The sequence below is a fragment of the Thunnus maccoyii genome, chromosome 6, assembly GCF_910596095.1.
Source record: "Thunnus maccoyii chromosome 6, fThuMac1.1, whole genome shotgun sequence".
Lineage (NCBI taxonomy): Eukaryota > Metazoa > Chordata > Actinopteri > Scombriformes > Scombridae > Thunnus > Thunnus maccoyii.
In genome coordinates, this window is record NC_056538.1 from 12,924,615 (window position 1) to 12,943,260 (window position 18,646).

General features: G+C 38.4%; 1 protein-coding gene across 1 annotated transcript in view; it reads right to left on the reverse strand.

The window, feature by feature from the left end:
• The window catches only part of si (sucrase-isomaltase (alpha-glucosidase)), a 73,070-nt gene extending 67,628 nt beyond the window's left edge, over positions 1-5,442 (reverse strand). Inside the window, exons 1-6 of the mRNA XM_042415198.1 lie at positions 5,430-5,442; positions 4,624-4,747; positions 2,978-3,063; positions 2,482-2,602; positions 1,148-1,257; positions 698-849 (exon numbers count right to left, since the gene is read on the reverse strand). Of these exons, the coding sequence (XP_042271132.1) occupies positions 698-849; positions 1,148-1,257; positions 2,482-2,602; positions 2,978-3,063; positions 4,624-4,747 (593 nt within the window). The 5' untranslated portion in view covers positions 5,430-5,442. The remainder of the gene's footprint in view (positions 1-697; positions 850-1,147; positions 1,258-2,481; positions 2,603-2,977; positions 3,064-4,623; positions 4,748-5,429) is intronic.
• Positions 5,443-18,646: the final 13,204 nt, after the last annotated feature.

Genomic DNA, 18,646 nt, shown 5'->3' on the forward strand with positions numbered 1-18,646 from the left:
TGTGTGTATGTGTGTGTGTTTTGGTGCACATAGCATTGATCATTGTGATGTCACCCAGGGCACTCCATATGTGCTTGGAGTGACATGAACATTATTACTTGTTGCTCTGGGAAACTAATAGGGAACATGGGAAGTCATATGTTATTATGTGGGAATAATGCATAACAATGTGAACTTTTGACACAATTACATCAATTGAGATACACAGAATCAATGGTAAACTACTGACGACTGTCAGTTCTCAATTCTATAATATTACTGGGAGAAGACTGTGAAGAGGGATGAATCAAATATTCAACAACTTAGCTTGTCTTATAATATTTTTGGGTACTACAACAGTTATTTTGTCTCCAGAATTACATCCACATGATCTACTGTGAACATTAATTGCATAGCAGATTCATAATATACACCATAACAATATTCCTTCTACATAGCATTGCATTAAATAGTAATGCCCTCATCCTCTGCTACAGGTGCAGTCATAGTATATGCCATGCATACCGTATAGATTAGCACATAGTACACATATATACCTGGATGCACATTATATTATTTTGTTGAATAAAGTGCGGGTAGTCTGCTGTCTTTTCTATATCCTTCACTGTCTACATGGCAAACAGTGTGGTATTGTTATTCTTATATACATCTCCCTTCCCCATCAAACACAAACAAAGACACAATACTGAGCACTCACAGGATTTTTTTGTTCTCCTTCCTGCGCACAGTAAGGCCAAAGGGTTTGTGTGTGATCTCCAGTGTGTTGCTGATGGGGCTGGATGGGTGACTGTTGAGGCTTCTTACATGCTCGTGGGGGACCTCGAACCTCTGCCTGTGGGCATCAAAGATCTGAGGAGAGGAAAGGGAGTGTGAGTGTGTGGCCTCATATCTCCCAGTGATGTTTGTACTTTGTTGTGCAGATCACTATTCTTGTCCTCTTTTGTTCTGTGAAGCTGTTGTGTTAAACACGCTTTGATAAAATTGCTTTTGAAAATAATTTGACCGGACTAGATTTATCTTACAATTTCCTTTGTCACTGTCAAAATGTGTGAGTGTGTACATGTGAGTGTATTTGTGTGTGCAAGCAAAAAAAAGGTGTTTAACAGAGAGAGACAAGGAGAGAAAGGCGGCGTGTGTGAGTGTGTACCTTAAATCGGAGTCGATTGTTTGACTGCATTTCTGCATGAAATGACAGCTCTTGTACATCCGCCCCAAATAAAGAAGGAGAGGCCATTCTCTTCAGGTGGGCTTTTATTACTGCAATTCAAACACAACAAAAGCAGGGTAAAGGTTATAATGCATATTTAACTGCTTAAAGAAGAGGATAAAGATGAAATGACACAAACTACTATTGTGGTATTATAGTGGTACTATTATAGCCTTTGTTATTTTGGTCAAAGTACAGAGGTCAGCTAAGATACAAAAATATGTTTTGTTTCTTTTACACTGTCTAGTTAACTACTTATGTTAATATTTCCACAACAATTCTGACCAATATCCTTTGTTTATAATTAAGAGGCCTTGTCATGAACACAATGTGCCACATTGGCATCCAGGCATTGGAGAATGATGAGCCTTGCAGCTACTTTATTTCTTATTCAATCAACATAAAAAAATAAAACATTTAATCACAACATGAGAAATATCTAATCCTACGATGATGACTGAACAGCAACAATAAAAAAAGAAACTGCAACGACCCACAGTTTGAGCACTCCACATAAAACTCATCAGGCAAGCTGGGATGGGAATGCATTCAAGCAGATGTATTCCCAGGTTATCCATTTACCCATATGATCAAAGGGTACAATATGCTTACAGAGCCTGAGTCCTCAGTTGCCTTTGAGGTAAATATGCAATTTGCATAGTAGCCTTAAGCGATACCATGGCTGAATACATGTAAAATATTTGAAGACAATTTGACTTATATAAAAAGGAGCGTTTTCATTTTTTGTGTTGATTAAAGTCTCTGTTGAATAAAATCAAGCCTTTCTTGGGCAGGCCAAGAGAAATGACTGTTTCTGATAATGTTCTTCTCTGTCTAAGCATTTCCCATTTTTCTATTTAACCACCTTTGCTACAAAAAACAAGCCCCCAAATATTGTTTTTTTCTTGCTATTCCAACAATGTGACTGAAAATGTTGTTGTTCAGACTTTAAAATGTCCAATGTTCCTTTTTGCTTTACACAATAACTATGTTCACACAAAGCAGTGAAATCAAGCAGAAAATAGAAAAACCTGCATTCTCCAAAGTCAATCATGTTTCCTGATATGCCATCCATGTCATATTTCACAGATAGACATGCCTTAGGCAAAGTAAGTGAAAATGGAAAAAAAAAAAAAAAAAAAGGACGAGGAAGACAGATTTAAGGAATGCGGAGCAGTTCGAAAATAAGCTAAAAAAAAAGGCTAAATATTTTCATCAGTCAGTGAGCGCAAGAGTGGGAATGCAGGGCAGAGAGAGGGGAAATAGGGATTTACCATAAGGATCCGGTTCCTCCACTGATTCCACTGTGTATCCATGGTTGGTTGAGAAGAAACACCAGGGAACATTTCGCTCATCCAGCGGGCCCCAGCAACATCCACGCTGCTCACATTTTAGCTGTTCAAGTGACATGGATATAGTTGATATAGTTATCATACTGTAACGACCATCCATATTACCATTACTGTCATTTCTGCTACCACAAACAACACCATCATGAAAATGCCAGCATTTAATTATCTTCATTATCATTATCATTGCTGGAGTAATCTTATTATTACCAAGGTAACAGAAATCATCATCACCTACAACACTAATTCAATTGTGACAATACTTAGAGTAAAATCTGAGTTGTAAGAGTTGTAAAAAGAACCAGGCTTTATGAAAACTCCTTCCCAACACCCACCAAGGTCTTTGTGGAGAAAGTGTTTTCCAAGATCTTTGGAAAAACCTTCTTCACAAACATTATTAAGAATTGATAGTCACTCATACCTTTGAGGCTCCAGCATCAGGGAAACAGTCTATTCTTTCAGCCAGAGGAATATTTGGACACTGAGGAACAAATACTTCTGTAGTTTCTGCCAAAAGATGAAAGGTTTACTTTTCTCCAACACTAAAACAAACATTCAAAGAGAAAATCCTCTAATCCCTAGTGATGATTATATCATTTATTAGACTCACATGAACACTGCGAACAGATTAACTTCACCAATCATCATTAGAAATTTACATTCAAAAATGAATTAGCTGTCTATTGATGAAGACGCAGTGTTGCTATCTTTTATCATCTTTTTATTTCTACCTGGGAAATGTAATCAATTCTTCTTGGCTTATTACTCACTGAATACTCCACCTCCATCGAAAGGAGCTTTTCAGCAACTCCAAAGCCACCCTGCTTATTTGCATATTTTTTTAATGTGTAAATACAGAAAAAAAGGTTTTAACTGGCCTATATGCCCTGGAACTATTCACTGAGTTTCACCAGCTAACAGGGTCCACATAATACACCTCACAAGTCCTGCCCTCACAGTCCCAACAATGAACAAAGGCCAGGTGGCTAGCTAGCCTGCTAAGAAGACGCAACATGTAAACAAGACAACTTTGGGGTTACCCAGAGGCATATTTCTTCTTCTTAGGCCAAGTCTAGCTAGGAGTGCCAAGCTAACACATCATGGACCAAACTGTTATCAATCCTCATGCAAATCCTAGCGAGACAGCAATAGCCTACCTCCCAAAAATGATAGAGTAATGGAGCAACACTGGGATTACTAACTGAAATATATGTAGTGATTTTGAATTTGTAATCCCTTACGCTAAAAAAGTAATGACATTACTTTCATTCAACATTCTTGGCCAACAGTAATTGGGATGGTGTAGCTTGGTTTGTGTTTAAACTGCAGGCTAAAAATAACTTATTTAGTTTTAAATAATCCAGAAAAATATGTTTGTGTCATTAACCAAAGGTGAACTAATGTAAGAGGTGTGAGGCAACCATGGATACATGAGGGGAGGCATTTACTGGATGTACTTGTGTGTACAGTATACGTAAGTACCTTCATAGAGGATCTTACGTGTAAGTTGTGTTGTGTTCATCTGTGTTGATGTATATCATGCATGTATTTGGTAATGTAAAATGATACAAACACCGGTGATTGGGTATAGCAGTTGTTACCTTTGTCTCTTCATAATAAAGTTCAGTGTTTTTTTCTAAACCCTGTTCCCTCCTGAAATCCATGTCATTTTAACTTCCAATAGGTCAATATTAAAAATAAATGAACAAACAAACAAACAAATAGATGATTAAATTCAAATATGTATATTGCATTTTGAAACTGTCTTGTCACATGGTCTTGTAAATATGGCCTTTAATCAGGTACTTTGGACTGTTTCATAATTTCTAAACCTTTATCTTCCATACGTTTTCAAAGTCATCAAAGTCCACTGATGAATCTGCAAATTATAATTTAATATAATTGGTAATTATACACTAGGAAACCATGAGAACGAAGTTATTATTATTATTCTTATTATTAGTATTAATGGTTTGGTGTCCCCATGCTGTTTTATTTTTATTTCTTTTATTTGTGTGTAACTTTGCATGTACATCTTAATGTGTGTGTGTAAGCGTGTTCACCTACCATCTTTAATGACTCCAGGTTCTCCAGTCACAAACAGAACTATGAGAGCGATGGCTGCCACTGTCATCATTGTGAACATGACCATTAGGGTCACCTCCAAACCCGAGAACCGTCTTTTCCCCATCTAACACACACAAACAGAGACAAACACACGTACACACAGAGTGTTTACAAAGGCCAACATCATTAACACTCATTAGTGACACCAAGTTTACTAAAGGCAAGGTCTGAAAGGTCTCAAAATCTTCCCTGCTTAATGAGGCCCACTGGCAGGACACACACACAAACACACATGCACAAAACAACCAAAATACAGTAAATACAGATCTGACATACACATACAATATATTTTCCTTGCATTAACCTTAGACCTTAAGAATGCTATGTGACATTGAGAAAAAGTGAAACATTGGGAAAATTTTAGAAACAGAAAAACAAGGAAAACTCAGAAAAAGAGAAACAGGGAGTTGACAAAACTGCCAAACAGGCCTGGCTTCAAAAATACATCCATCATATCACTCAAGCAATTAGGCTTCACTCCGATGTACTCTTGGAGACAAAAACAAGGTGAATGTCTGTATGTCTGTGTGGGTATGTGTCTATTTGGGTGAATGAGAGGCTTATAGCCATCCTGTTTAATGTGCTGTGAAGAGCAGGCGAGGGCAAAGAGAGAGACCGAGAGCCAAACGTGTGCGTGCCCCTGTGTGCTTGCAGTCAGCTGCACAACATATAGAACCAGTGCCAGCAATCCTGAAATGCACCGTTGAGACACAGAAAAAGACACACAAACATTATACAGTACAAACCCCGTTAGCCTCTCTCTTCTTCCATTTAGCTCACAGTGAGTGTCTAAAAATAGCTTTAACACATATCGTTTTACTTCACAGACATGCTGATACATGTAGCTGCACACAACAAACATGGAGACTTTATGGCTGCACTGTTGAGGTTCCCAAGAGTAATGGCAGTTTAAAATATTGTCAGATATTTAATTTGAACTTTATCTTAATACCTTAAATTCCTTGGTTACTTTGAGTAATAACTTTAAAAGTTAATGTCAGCCCGAGAGGCTGGTTGTCACCTGTGATTATGTTTAAGACTGGCATAAAAATGTGGATCAGCACAGAAAGAAAAAAAAAAAATCTGTCATCAGTATTCAAAGTCCTCCAAAGACATCTGTTCCTCTGGGCTGCATTGCAATTTACAGTAGACTATTTAACTCTACTGGCAAATAGATCCACATAATCATTAACAAACTTAATCAGTCTGTCCACAGTAATATGGATAGAAATGTATAATATAAACATCTGCAAGCTACAAAAAAAGACTTTGAAAACTCATTCCAAGTCTGTGTCTATACCAGAGAGGATTTTTTGTTTTTTTTAATTCTTTTATCATTCATTTATCATATATTGATGTTGCAGTTATTAAAAATGAATCCCACTAGCATCGCAGTAGTAATCAATCATCCAGCACCGTATTGTCAATCATGTTGTATCGTCAACAAATGCTAGAATTTGACAATAATGTAGAGACTGTTTACTCGCTGTAGAGTACAATAACTGTAATGTCAAATATAGATTATAGTTTTGTTTTTTGTTTTTTGTTTTTTTGAGTTGAAAAGACAGCCTGAGCTGCAGTCTTACCTTGGCTCTCTTCAATGTTCTGGGCAAAGTGTTCCTGAGTTCAAGAAAGATAGCGCCTTATAATCCACAGGATGTATTGTGGTCATAGGGGCTCACCACTCCTTTACTGCTTAGTGCGTGTGTATGTGGTGTGTGTGTGTGTGAGAGAGAGATAGAGACCATACACACACACACACACACACACACACACACACACACACAAACACAAACACACACATAAACGTGCTCAGAATACAGAGCCTATAAAATGCAAGATAACCATCTACAGTGAAAAAAACAACTGCAGCCTAAAATCCCCATATCAGCTTGTTAAAATCAATCATGTTATCATGTTTGATTTCACCGCTTATGAGTGTGTATATGTGTATCAGTTCCTCATGTTGTGAGGACATACTGTAAATCTGTTTTGCACAGTGGGGACTCACCTCCCTTATGGGGACAAAAAGCAAATCCACTTAACATAAATCATTATTTTTGGGGTGAAGATTTGGTTTAAAGTTAAGGTAAGTTTAGGGTTATGTTATGGGAAGAGTTAAGGTTAGGGTTAGACAAGTAGTGGTTATGGTTATGGTTAGGAGTCTCCAGGAAATGCATGTAAGTCAATGTAATGTCCTCTGAAGTGATGGAAATGTGTGTGTGTGTGTGTGTGCAGTGTGCTTTCATGTTTGTCTGGTTATAATTTACCCAAAGATTAGTGTGTATTTTTGTTGTTTTATGTAAGCTGTGACTCAGCATGTGCAATCTTTACCACACTGTGATGACATCAGCACTCCTCAGTAAGTGACACACACATGCACATGCACACACATACTCACACATACACTTTACAGTATTAACTAGTTGACTGGTTCCAGTAGAAAAAAACAAAAAAGACAACAAACTATATATCTGAGTATAATATCATATTGGTAGTGAAACCATTGTAATTAAAGCCTCAAAGTTATTATTTATGTATTTATTTTTATGTAAAAGAATACAACACAACTTCAGATGATACTGGACTGTATACTCTATACTGTATATATTGTTATTGTTATGTGGCATCCATTAATTAAATAAAAGTTATGCATAACTTTAGGCCCTATTTTTGTGGCGGTACAATGACCAAAACAAGCAGCGCTCTGACAGTTTTGTATTTTCCATACCTTGAAATTCTCTTTGCTTGTCTGTGTAGTATTTTTTTGCCCGGTGCTGCACAAACAGTGTGCAGGTGAGAGGAGATGCTTAATAATGATGGAGGTTCATTCAAATGAGGCAGCACAAAAAGGGAGTTGTTGGTATTTTGGTTCTTAGACGTTGTGCTTAAAATGGATGTATCAGAACCACGTCTGTTTCTGTGGTAATGTCACTTTGCTGGTGTCTTATTTACAAATACACAGCGACAGTGGAATAATGCTTAAAATGTAAATAAACTAAATTAATTAAAGTTTAAATAATTAATGTATTAATTAGTAATCAATAAATTACTCTCCATTTAGTAGATGCATTAAATGAGCATAAATCTGGGACTTTGGTAAATCAATCTGCTTTAATTTAGAATATAATGGATTCTTTTGGTATGTCTTGTCCACAGCTGCATAGTACTGTATGAAAAGCTTCTCCTGGAGTTCTTTAAATTGCGCCCATGACCTACTACTTTGTGCTTGTCATTGCACTTGCATGATTAAAATAGAGTCCTAAATGTTTTATCACAGGCAAAACATCTAAAGAGACTAATTGTGGTTTTTGCTCCAGCACCCATCTCTGTGTGTGAAATTTGCATGAATACTCTGCCGACAGTATGTTCCTCTAAACTCCACTGGGCAGCAAAGAGACGATTTCTTATCCACTGAGTATTCAACAGCTATTGAGTAAAAGTGAAAAAAGGTAACTCATTACAGAACTCTGCATGAGATCACAGAGTTACTGTGTAGATCTATTGCTCATTTTTACAGTCTTTGTCTTGTAACAATGCCTTACAGGCTGTGCGGGGTGAAGACAGATGACTGCACCCTCTGATGTGACACTAACACAATGACACAATCATCATCATGTAGCAGGTCAGCAGCAATGATGCACAACACTCACCTCCTCTCCGGTCATCGCACATGTTAAAGTCGTTGGGACCCGAAGAAAACAAAAGCAGGCATTTGACTTTCTCCCTCAAAGCCGAAAGTTCCACTGTTTGCTTTCCCAAACAGAAATGAAATATGACAGGATGCAGTCTGCCTCTGAGCATGATGTCATGACCGTGAAGTTTTCAGGGCCTGGTATTTGAAGTGTCCAGACAGAAGCTAAGATTCTCTGTGATCCAGTGCCATGGTGTCCACGCTGTTTGTTGATTTAGCTTGTGAGGCTAGAAAGGACTGCAAAGCTATGGTTTAAATTGTGCACAGTCCCTATGGCCAGACATCCATCCATGCCAATGTACGCTGTAGTTTGGTTATGGCTTGACTCCATGTCCTCCCAATAAAGAGAATGGAGGGGATCATCTGAACAAGCTATTCACTATCTAAAGACACAATCATCTGCTCTTCCAAGACAGACTTTGATTGCCATGGACTATGCAATCGAAGAAGCCGAGATGTGCTCTGGGTAAGTGTGTGTGAATGGGTCAATGTAGGTGAGATGGTGAAAGACAGGGGACAGAGAGGTTTGCATAACTGTGTCCATAATTTGGCAAAGATATGCATGTGTGCAACAAAAACATGAGTATGCCTATAATAGTGTGCGTGTACGTGCATGTGCATGGAGATACAGGGCGTCCAAGTCTTACTCTGATCATTCTACTCACTCCTCAGTCTTTCTCTCCTTACAAATCCAATTCCACTCTGCCACTGCCAATTTCAGGTGCTCTCCCTCTAGAATGCAGCGCCAGCCGATCTCAGTAGAACAAACTGAAATTGGCAATTCACTCCCCCGTATCGATCCAGTCACTTTAAAACTAGGCACTCAACATTGAGAGCTGCCAGCCAACTAAGTTTATATATGTGTGCTCATGCGTGTGTGTTTGTTTCTGCTTGTGGGGATGTGACAAAGGACCTTCACCAGCATCTTAGAGAATCAGTACCTGGATTGTCTATGTAATGTATGATCTAAGTTTGTATGTACTTACAATATGAATCCTGATATGTTTTTACTCCCTTTGATGAGGCTACTATAAGACATCTTCACCATTTAAATGCTAAATCCTTTATTTGCTACTAAGGTGTAGAGTTGGAGCACATGTGCAACAATGTATCATTTTTTTCTGCTTTTCATTACTTTTGCAATGTTTTATCATCAACATTCACATTTTGTAACTCTGTTCAACTCTGCTCTGCACATTAAAAAAACATTCTTAAGGTCTCAATATAATAAATTTGGCCATACCTATTTTTATCTGCCCTCGGCTCTCTGACTATGTGTCTCTACACTAAATTATTGTCTCCAGTGCCAGGTCTATTAATAGTTGACCATATGAAGATATAGCTAATGTTCACTCGTGAAGTCATCAGGAAGTGTTCTAATACACACCCTCAGTCTGGTGCTTGAGATAGGAGACTTTTCCATGCTGTGATTTTCATGCAATAAGTCATGTCTACATGCCAGAAATTAAGTGTGCATGAATTACTTAATTATTTTCCTTGAATGAACGCTGTCAAGTTGTTTTAGCAGTAGTAGCAGGTTGTTGTGGACATCACCCGGGTTGAACACCCAGAGCGTTAGGAGCCATGTTATACTCGAAATACTGATTTAATTTCCCCAAACTAATATTGTCAAGTTATTGCATTCAACCCATTTGTCACTATCCCCTCTGTACTCTCTTCTCATACATTTTTAATTCCACGTTGTTTCAACACTCTTTGTTTGCTCTGTGCTGGCTAGCTGTGTGACCATGTAGCTGTGTAATGCAGTGCAAAATAAACAGTGGAAGATGATGATGATGAGCCACATGAGTTTGTGTCTCTGACATCCCTTAAACATATTTCACAGGATAACAAAGAGTTTCTGTTCTATCAGTTTGTTCACAGAATTATGAAATTGAGGACCAAAAATTCAATTTATACAACTTAACACACCGCACAACAGTTAATTTGTTCTCACAAATGTTGACCTTGTTACATGCTGGGGTCTGTAGTGTTCTGCCGCACCTCCACATCACGACTGTTCTTGTTGATTCACCTCTTCACAGGAGGATTCCACTTGTCAGATGAAAGAAGTCCAGCGGTTGAGTCCCATGCATGAGAAAATATTCTTGACACTTGACCATTTTGTTAGCATTCTATTTCCCATACATATAATTTCAATAAACTGTTACATACAGTACATGGATGCCATTGATCAGAGACTCTGTTGTGTTGGGCATTGTTGATTCCAGTGATATAAACAGCAATGTGGTGAATCCTGGATGGTCTTCCTTAACACACTGTGAGCCTTCTACTTACCAGTTGCAATTGTATTTGCATAGCAAAACAGAATGTCAAAAAAATGTAATCTATGGAACAATAACCACATCATGCTGTTTTCAGTAGGCACCCTTGTGGTATAGTACATTTACATCTAACTTAACCCTAGTGATAAAGTATCTTTCTCGAGGAATCTGGGTCTTTAAATGGATCCTTAACAAGCATCTATGCTCTGCTGGTAGCTTAATGGGGGGATGTAATTACAGTCTATGCATACATGCTATGTAACACTTAGACAGCACCACCACTAATTAACCTGGTGTCCTGGGCTTCTGCATGTGAAAATGAAAGCCTGTTAGCAATGTGTGCAGCTGGGAGAATAGAGAGCTTCTAAAAAGCAGCGGAAACATTTCAAAACACTATTCTCAATTTTTCTGACGATCGTGTGTTTTTAAAAAAAATCAAATTCAAATCAATTTAATCAATTTCTATACTGCATCACTCACTACCACATTCCTCATTAGTGTAGTGTGAAAAGTGGTTAGTATGTAATTTTCAACCCCTGAGTTTTAGAGTGATATATCAGTACTGCATGTGAGCGTCCATACACTCACACCACAGCATAACCCAGAATGGGTAGCAGGTAAAACAAACACCACGTAGAGTACACACAAACACAGTTTACTGGACTCCACTGATGACGTTCATTCCTTCGGTACCAATTTCCATTGCTTCTTCCGCGATGCAGTAATTCCACTGTTATGTAAATGTGATAGTATTTGGGGTATGAATTCCCCCAACAGGCTGAAGTCAACTGTGGAAAAGCGAAGTAATGTACTTTTGGCCAATCCGAACTCTGCTGGCTTGATCCAGGTGGCAAAGGTCCAACAGAGCCAGTGAATTACAGCATACCACCCAATTCTCAAACACTAATTAAAAGTAAAATCTGAAAAAGGGCCTGATCTATATAGCACAGTTCCTAAAATAATATACAGTATGACGTGATTATAGGTGTTCATTTGTGCTTTTATTGGTATTTGATTTGCATTAAAGTGTGTTGGGTCTCCCACTGCATCAGTATTTATCCACACTATGTTGTAATATAGCTTGGGATGGCAAAGGGATAATCACTTCCGCACACACACGAAAAAAGGATAAAATTTAGCAGTGAGAAAATGATTATCTTTGCTTTCTGCCTCAAAGAAATCAAGCCCAGAAAATGGCAACATAACAATGAACTGTCCATGTTAATATAGTCATTCAACCTCCTAGGAGACAAAGTCATCAAGCAATTATACTGGAGTGATGCAGTTGTTCTCTATGTATGATTGTGTGTGTGTGTGTGTTTGTGTATGCAACTGTTATATCACCAATGGATGCACAAGCCATAATATGCAGGTGGCCTATCTAAGTGTTCTCATTATGCAGTTTTCCCCATAAGCATGATAAGGATGTTAGACCCCTATGGGGGAGAAACAGCATAGTGAATGAAGAGGAAAATGCATATGCACAACTTTAACCACACACACACACACACACACACACACACACACACACACACACACACACACCAAGCTTCTGCTGTGTCATTCCTAGGGGAAATGTCTTCTATCCCTGCTGTTACTCTCTGCATGTTTTGACAGGAATAGACTCACAGCCCCACTCACACACACATGGGCTTGTGCACCCTCTCTCATAAAATAATGAGTATGCTAACGACTGTCAGTGTTAAGCCTTGATAGCTGTTTTAAATGCACTGTGTGCTATATCTGGTTTAATGATTAACCACTATTTATTTGTGCATGTGCATGTTGTTATTCACTCTCAGTGCAAAGCTCACCAGTTGCTACTATCTGTCAAAAGACGGTCAAAGTATGAATATTTCTAATATCCCTCTCTCTCACTGGGTCATATCAGCCATGTTGTGAAACCTGGCAGTGACCTTGTAATCTCTACGAGGCTTGGAGTTCAGCAGAATTGTAGAATATTACACAGGAAGAAGAAAAAGTAGAAAAAAAGGAAAACTTTTTGCTCTCCTTTCATGTGTTGAGGTCTAAAATTTACTACTGCTGCTGAGCCGCTCATGGTCTGTGGAGTATCAATATTTCATTATTTCATATCTGTGGGCTGAGCAGAAGAGGAAAGCTTGCTACGTGTGGATGTGTGTCTCTCTTTGTGTGTATGTGCACATACTGTAAAAGATTCTTTAGTTCTTGGACTACCCCCTCCTTTACTGCCCACCACACCCCACCATTCTCTTAGATTGCATAGCAGATTTAAGTGCTAATATAATCTGACAGCTAATTATCTTAAATTGAACATGCTGACGATAGCAAAAATACTCATACAGTAGAACACCATTAAAGAATAAACACTGTAAAAACAAGACTCACAGTGATCTATAGATAGTTATTACATTATTAGTATTCACATTTTCTTCCTCTATAGTCTCTCCTGAACCATGACAAAAGTGACAACCATTCATGAAGATGTCTACTAGCTAGAAGCACCACTCACTTCCACAATAATCTTCTAGATCCAACTTCTAGATACCTCTAAATTACATGACAAAATAGGTTGGTCCATGCACTCCAGAATGACAGATGTGTTTTCTGATCTGGCACCCCTATTGGCTGTAATCGGCAGGATGACATTTTTGTCTGTGCCCTCCAAAACTGTTACAAATCATGGTTAAAATATTAAAACATTTTATGATGCGACAATGCTATGGTTAAGGTCTGGTTAGGTTTAGGCATGAAAACAACTTGGTTAGGTTTAGGAAAAGATCATGATTTGGGTTAAAATGATGACTTTGTTAAGATTAGGACACCTTTGTTGTCATAGTTACAATACTAACCACATGGTTAAGGATAGAGCATAAGTGTGGTCATGGTTTTTAAAAAACGTGTTGATGTGAGGCTTGAAATGAGGTACTGTATGGACAATAATGTTAGGCACAATTGATGGAGCACTAATGGACAAGGCTTGTTTTATGCAGTTTGACTGATGTACATGCATTTAGCAGGGTGGCAGGTTGGCATGTTGCGCAGAAAGACCACCATTCAGCTGATGAGCTTGGCTTCAGCACCCATGTAGGCAAACATCTGCCCTGCTGAGTGTTCTTGAGTCACTTCCCTCTGGGGGCGCTGTTGTGCAAATGATCTTGTTCTTCAGCCAGCTGGAGGCAGGTGAGAGAGTATCTTTCCATGGTGATCAATAAAGCATTCATTATTGTGAAGGCCTTTATGTGTAACATCATACATTCTTTTTGTATATGGAGATGTACTGTATGTATTCATGCATGCCATATAATCTAGTTGAATTGTTACATTTTGCAGTTGCAGCCCTATAACACACTCAGAGCAACTTTTTTTTTTTTTACCCACCATGTCTCTGCCTGTCAAGTAAACTCAAAGGAAAAGTTAAAAGAAAAAACTAAACATCAAGAAGTAGTTGAACCTGTTTGACAAGTTGGTGAGACACAATCTTTCTGCTTCTATGTGTTTTATGTAGCTGCATCTGTCACAAACTTAACAAAATGTGAATATGCAGTTGTTGTTTTAGGTTATTCACTAACTGAATATTGGTGCTCAGGGATGTCTAGAAGTCATTTTCACATTTTCCTGAAAAAATATCTATAATTAGTCTAGTTTGCCGCACATAGAATTTGTGTTTATGGACTAAAAGAAAAACAATTAAAAAGACTATCTTAATGTCAGAAAAATTACATTTACATTCCCAGCCACTGGGGATATCCATATATCAGCAAATAACTGCATTTATTATGCAGACTATAAATCCTAGTAATGAATTCTATTTCTTCCTGAAGTAGAAGATATGTGATTATTTTAAACATTATATTTGAAATCTTGAAATTAGTGAAAAATCATAAAATACATTTAGAGAATATTAACAAAAGACAAAATCAATCTATTTTGTAAAGTAGGTCTACATGTCTAATAAGCAAGTTCTGTGTCCTATATTTGACGAGACTCCAGAGAATAATGGGACTGTGTATTTTACATTAGTATTATATACCTTAAAATCATTCTTGAGGGGTCATTTTGATCAGATTGAGGGATGGAACGGGTGCAGTAGGTGGTATAATGTCTGAATGCACTGCGCCACAATACAAACCAATTAATAATAAATGTTTCTGACAAAACAGCAGCAGTGTATACTTGATGTTGTAAAATAACAACATGTTGGTTAAACGTTAATTAAAAAAAATACCTAACAAATATATATGGATTTTTTGTACCATGAGATTCCAATTTGTTCAGTTTTCTAATCAAATTAACGTCCTCATTTAAAGTTCAATTTCTCTCTCTCTCTCTCTCTCTGTCTCTCTCTCTCTCTCATCAGGCTGGGAGTCAGGCTGTATGGGTAGCAACAACGAATCTCCCCGTTGCTATGGCAACTCTGAGCGGGTGAACTTTTGTCAGGTGCCAAGAGCTTGCTGCAATAGAATAGTGTTAGTTATGTGTGTGTGTCTGTGCTTGAGTATGTGCTTGTGACTGTGTATGGTTATGCGTGAGGCTGTGTGTGTGTGTGTGTGTGTGTGTGTGCATGCTTGCACATGGTACCACTGTGAGTGTGAGTGTTAGAAGGACAGAAAGAAAACAGTGTGCTTATCTTTCAGAAAGACTGCAAATCCCCCTTCGGTCTGTCACTCTCACTCATGCAGCTGTCTGACTCTCTTTCTTTCTTTCTCTGCTTCCCTCTCTATGTTTTCCATTATCTTTCATTCAGAAAACGCCCCTGTTGTATGCTTCTCCCTTTCACTGAAAATGTCTTAAAGGGACTCCTCATCTTTGTCATCACCCCTTCTGCTCCCACTTGCCCTCTTGTCTCTTTATCTCTCTTTACCTCCTGCACACATGGCAATAAAACGTGAAAACTTACCGTATGTACTTCTCTGTTCTTCTACACCTACTCTCCTCCCTCGCCCTGCTCCATGATATGCAGATTCTCCACTCTCAAAGTACAGACTGTATTGATCTTTCCCGTCCTCCCTCTCACTCTCTCTCTCTCTCTCTGCTCCCTCTATCCATTATCCTCCCTTCATTCTGCTCTTTTCTCCTCCTTCCTCTCTCCATCTTTAATGACCTCTCTGCTGATTCAGAGGCCATGAAGAGTTATGGCATATCTCTATTTTCTATATGACTGTAACGATAATTAGAAAAACCCATTAGTCTCCAGTGAAAGTTAAACAGCACTGCAGCTGGAGAAGAAAATGTTCTTTCTAAACATCTTGCGGTGCAGCTTCTGCATGCAGAGTTACCAGAAAGATTTTAGGGTGAAACATGTCTGTGTGTCTGTGCGTGTGTGTGTCTGTGCATGTCCTAAATTAGGTGAATGACTTGTTGTTGCTGTGTGGCTCTGCCTGCCAACACAGAGGCCCTCTCTTCGACTTCACTTAATCAGTATGCAGCTCCTCTCCGCATCACTGTCCTTGTGTTATAAATACGTACACACTCTCTCTCTCTCTCTCTCTCACACACACACAAACACACACACACACACACAAAGGCAAATCAACGCACACACTTCATCGAAATTCTGTTCCTGACTTCATCACCGCCCTTGTGGTATGAATATCATGTATAAAAAGAGAAGGAGAAAACACAGAACTTGGACAGAGTCCCAAGCACATGTGTGACTGTGTGAATGCACACTTTCTCTCCATCTCTCTCTCTCTCTCTCTCTCTACAACATATGCACACATACACACATCTGAACACACACTCTAACGCAGACACTCTTGTGTGAGAAGCCCAAAAATGTGAAAACACACACACACACACACACACGTACACATACACACAAGCACACTCACTTTGGGTGATAAATAAAGCAGTGCGAGCTCAGCAGTAGCCCTTTGCCATGTCAGGCTTTACTGATGTCTAGTTCAATCCAGGGGAGTGGTTCAGTCAGGTCCCACAAGACCAATCACATCTCAGACCCACAACATGTACACAGACAGGCACACACACACAGCTATGACAAAAATGTTTTTTATCTCTCTCTTACATAAATTAACTTTGTGGTGTCTTTAGCTGAGCCCAAAGTTTAAACCATAAAACAAAATGTACTTTCTCAAATCATAAAAACAACACACCTTTTAAAAAATCTCAAAAAGAGAATACAGCATTTGTTACAGTAAAATTCAATTTATTTTACCAAACATGACTGGGGGAGGCCAGAGATGTCTAAAACTTGAGCGACTAAAAATAATGAGTTGTGTAAAAGTATAGAAACAGTGTTACTGAATATAAATTGGAAACTTGCGAGATAAAACTGCTGGAATATGAAAGGTCCTGTCTGTAACTTGACATGTTAACGTTCTCTCAATAAAGGTGATGGAAAATGGGGGGTGAGTGGTAGAAAATAAAAATTTCAAACTTAAATTTCAAACTTTAGGAGGCTAAATTCTTCCGTGTCCCCAAATGAAGTGTGTGCTGTCATACTGGCACCTGAAAATGTTTTCATATAGCCGAGATCCAAAACCTGTTATTTTCATATCCAATCACCAAGGTATGCATGTTTCATGACTGAGTGACTCACAGTAAGTCCCTTTACAGTTCAGACTTACTACTTCCACACATACCCTCCCAGTCGTTTAACACATGATTGAGAATCAGCTCATGCTGACATACATGCAAGCGATCGGGCATGCGAGCACAGAGAAGAAAATGACAACTGTGAGTGAGTACACAAGAGGAAAAAAAAATACATGTTAGGAGTACTTTATGTGTTTTCATACAGTTATTTATTCCAGCTTTGAATTATCACCGCATGATCCACATACACACATGCCCACACGAACAACTGATTCAAACTGTTTGGCTGAGGGTCTGGATATGGAAACCGAGTATGAATCCCAGATAATATCCACTGTCATGACACACACAAGCACAAAGGTAAAACTATTTATCTTCAATATGTATCAGTTCTGTCTTATCTTGTGTTATCATGACAGTAAATCTAAATTTAATTGAGAAACAGTATGTGCCTTCTCTGATTGAAACAAAATAAATAGTATGTTTTTCTCAGGAGCTTCTATCCAATCCTTTGACCCACACTAGCGATGGTTTGTATTTGTTTCCTCTGCCTGCTGCAGACACAGCTTCTGGCCACAACTTCAGTGTCAGTCCTCCCCAACCTTTTAAAGACGCTGGGTCTGTTTACTCATGCATGCTTGAGCATTTATTCATCCAATTAAGGGCCCAAAATGCAGAAGTAATGGGGGTTATTTGTTTGTCCTGCAACAGTACTTAAACACTCAGGAAAATCTCCCTCTTGTGATGGCATGGGCTTAGATATGATAGGCTAAACCGAAGATAAAAGCTTAAATATACCATAGACGTAACCTGTTACATTACACCATGAAGTTAAAGAGCTATTTTATTATCCTTCGAGGTAATCAATGATTTTCTGCTTCTGGTTTGACTCACCAAAGACAGCAACATAAACTCTCTATCACAAGCTTTTTAGTATTGCATGTAAGATTGTGCTCTGCTGAGACCACTACACCTACATTTCATGCATGAGATTACATGTGTCAAAGGGTTAATTGTGTAAAGTAGAGCGCTTTAAGATTAAATTAAAGGTGGAATACATTCCTTTAAGGTAAGGCACTATAATGTGATTAGCTAACTTGCATTTCAATTATTGTAGAGCGGTATCAAATAGGTTATGCTGGGAGGAAAAAACCCTGCATGTTGTAAATAGGTCATTTGAAAGGACAATACAACTGCTAACTCTCAGCTACAGATTTAACACTTTAAAGGAGTAGTTTGACATTTTGGGTAATGTGCTTATTTGTAGAGTAGAGATCGATACCACTCTCATATGTATCTGTTAAACATGAAGCTACAGCAAGCAGCTCATTAGCTTAGTTTAGACTGGAAAATGGGGAAACAGCAAGCTTGCCACTGGGCAAGACTCAATCTTGCACATAACTCCCTGTAAAACTACACTTTGTCATTGTAACACTTCAGTTTTTGG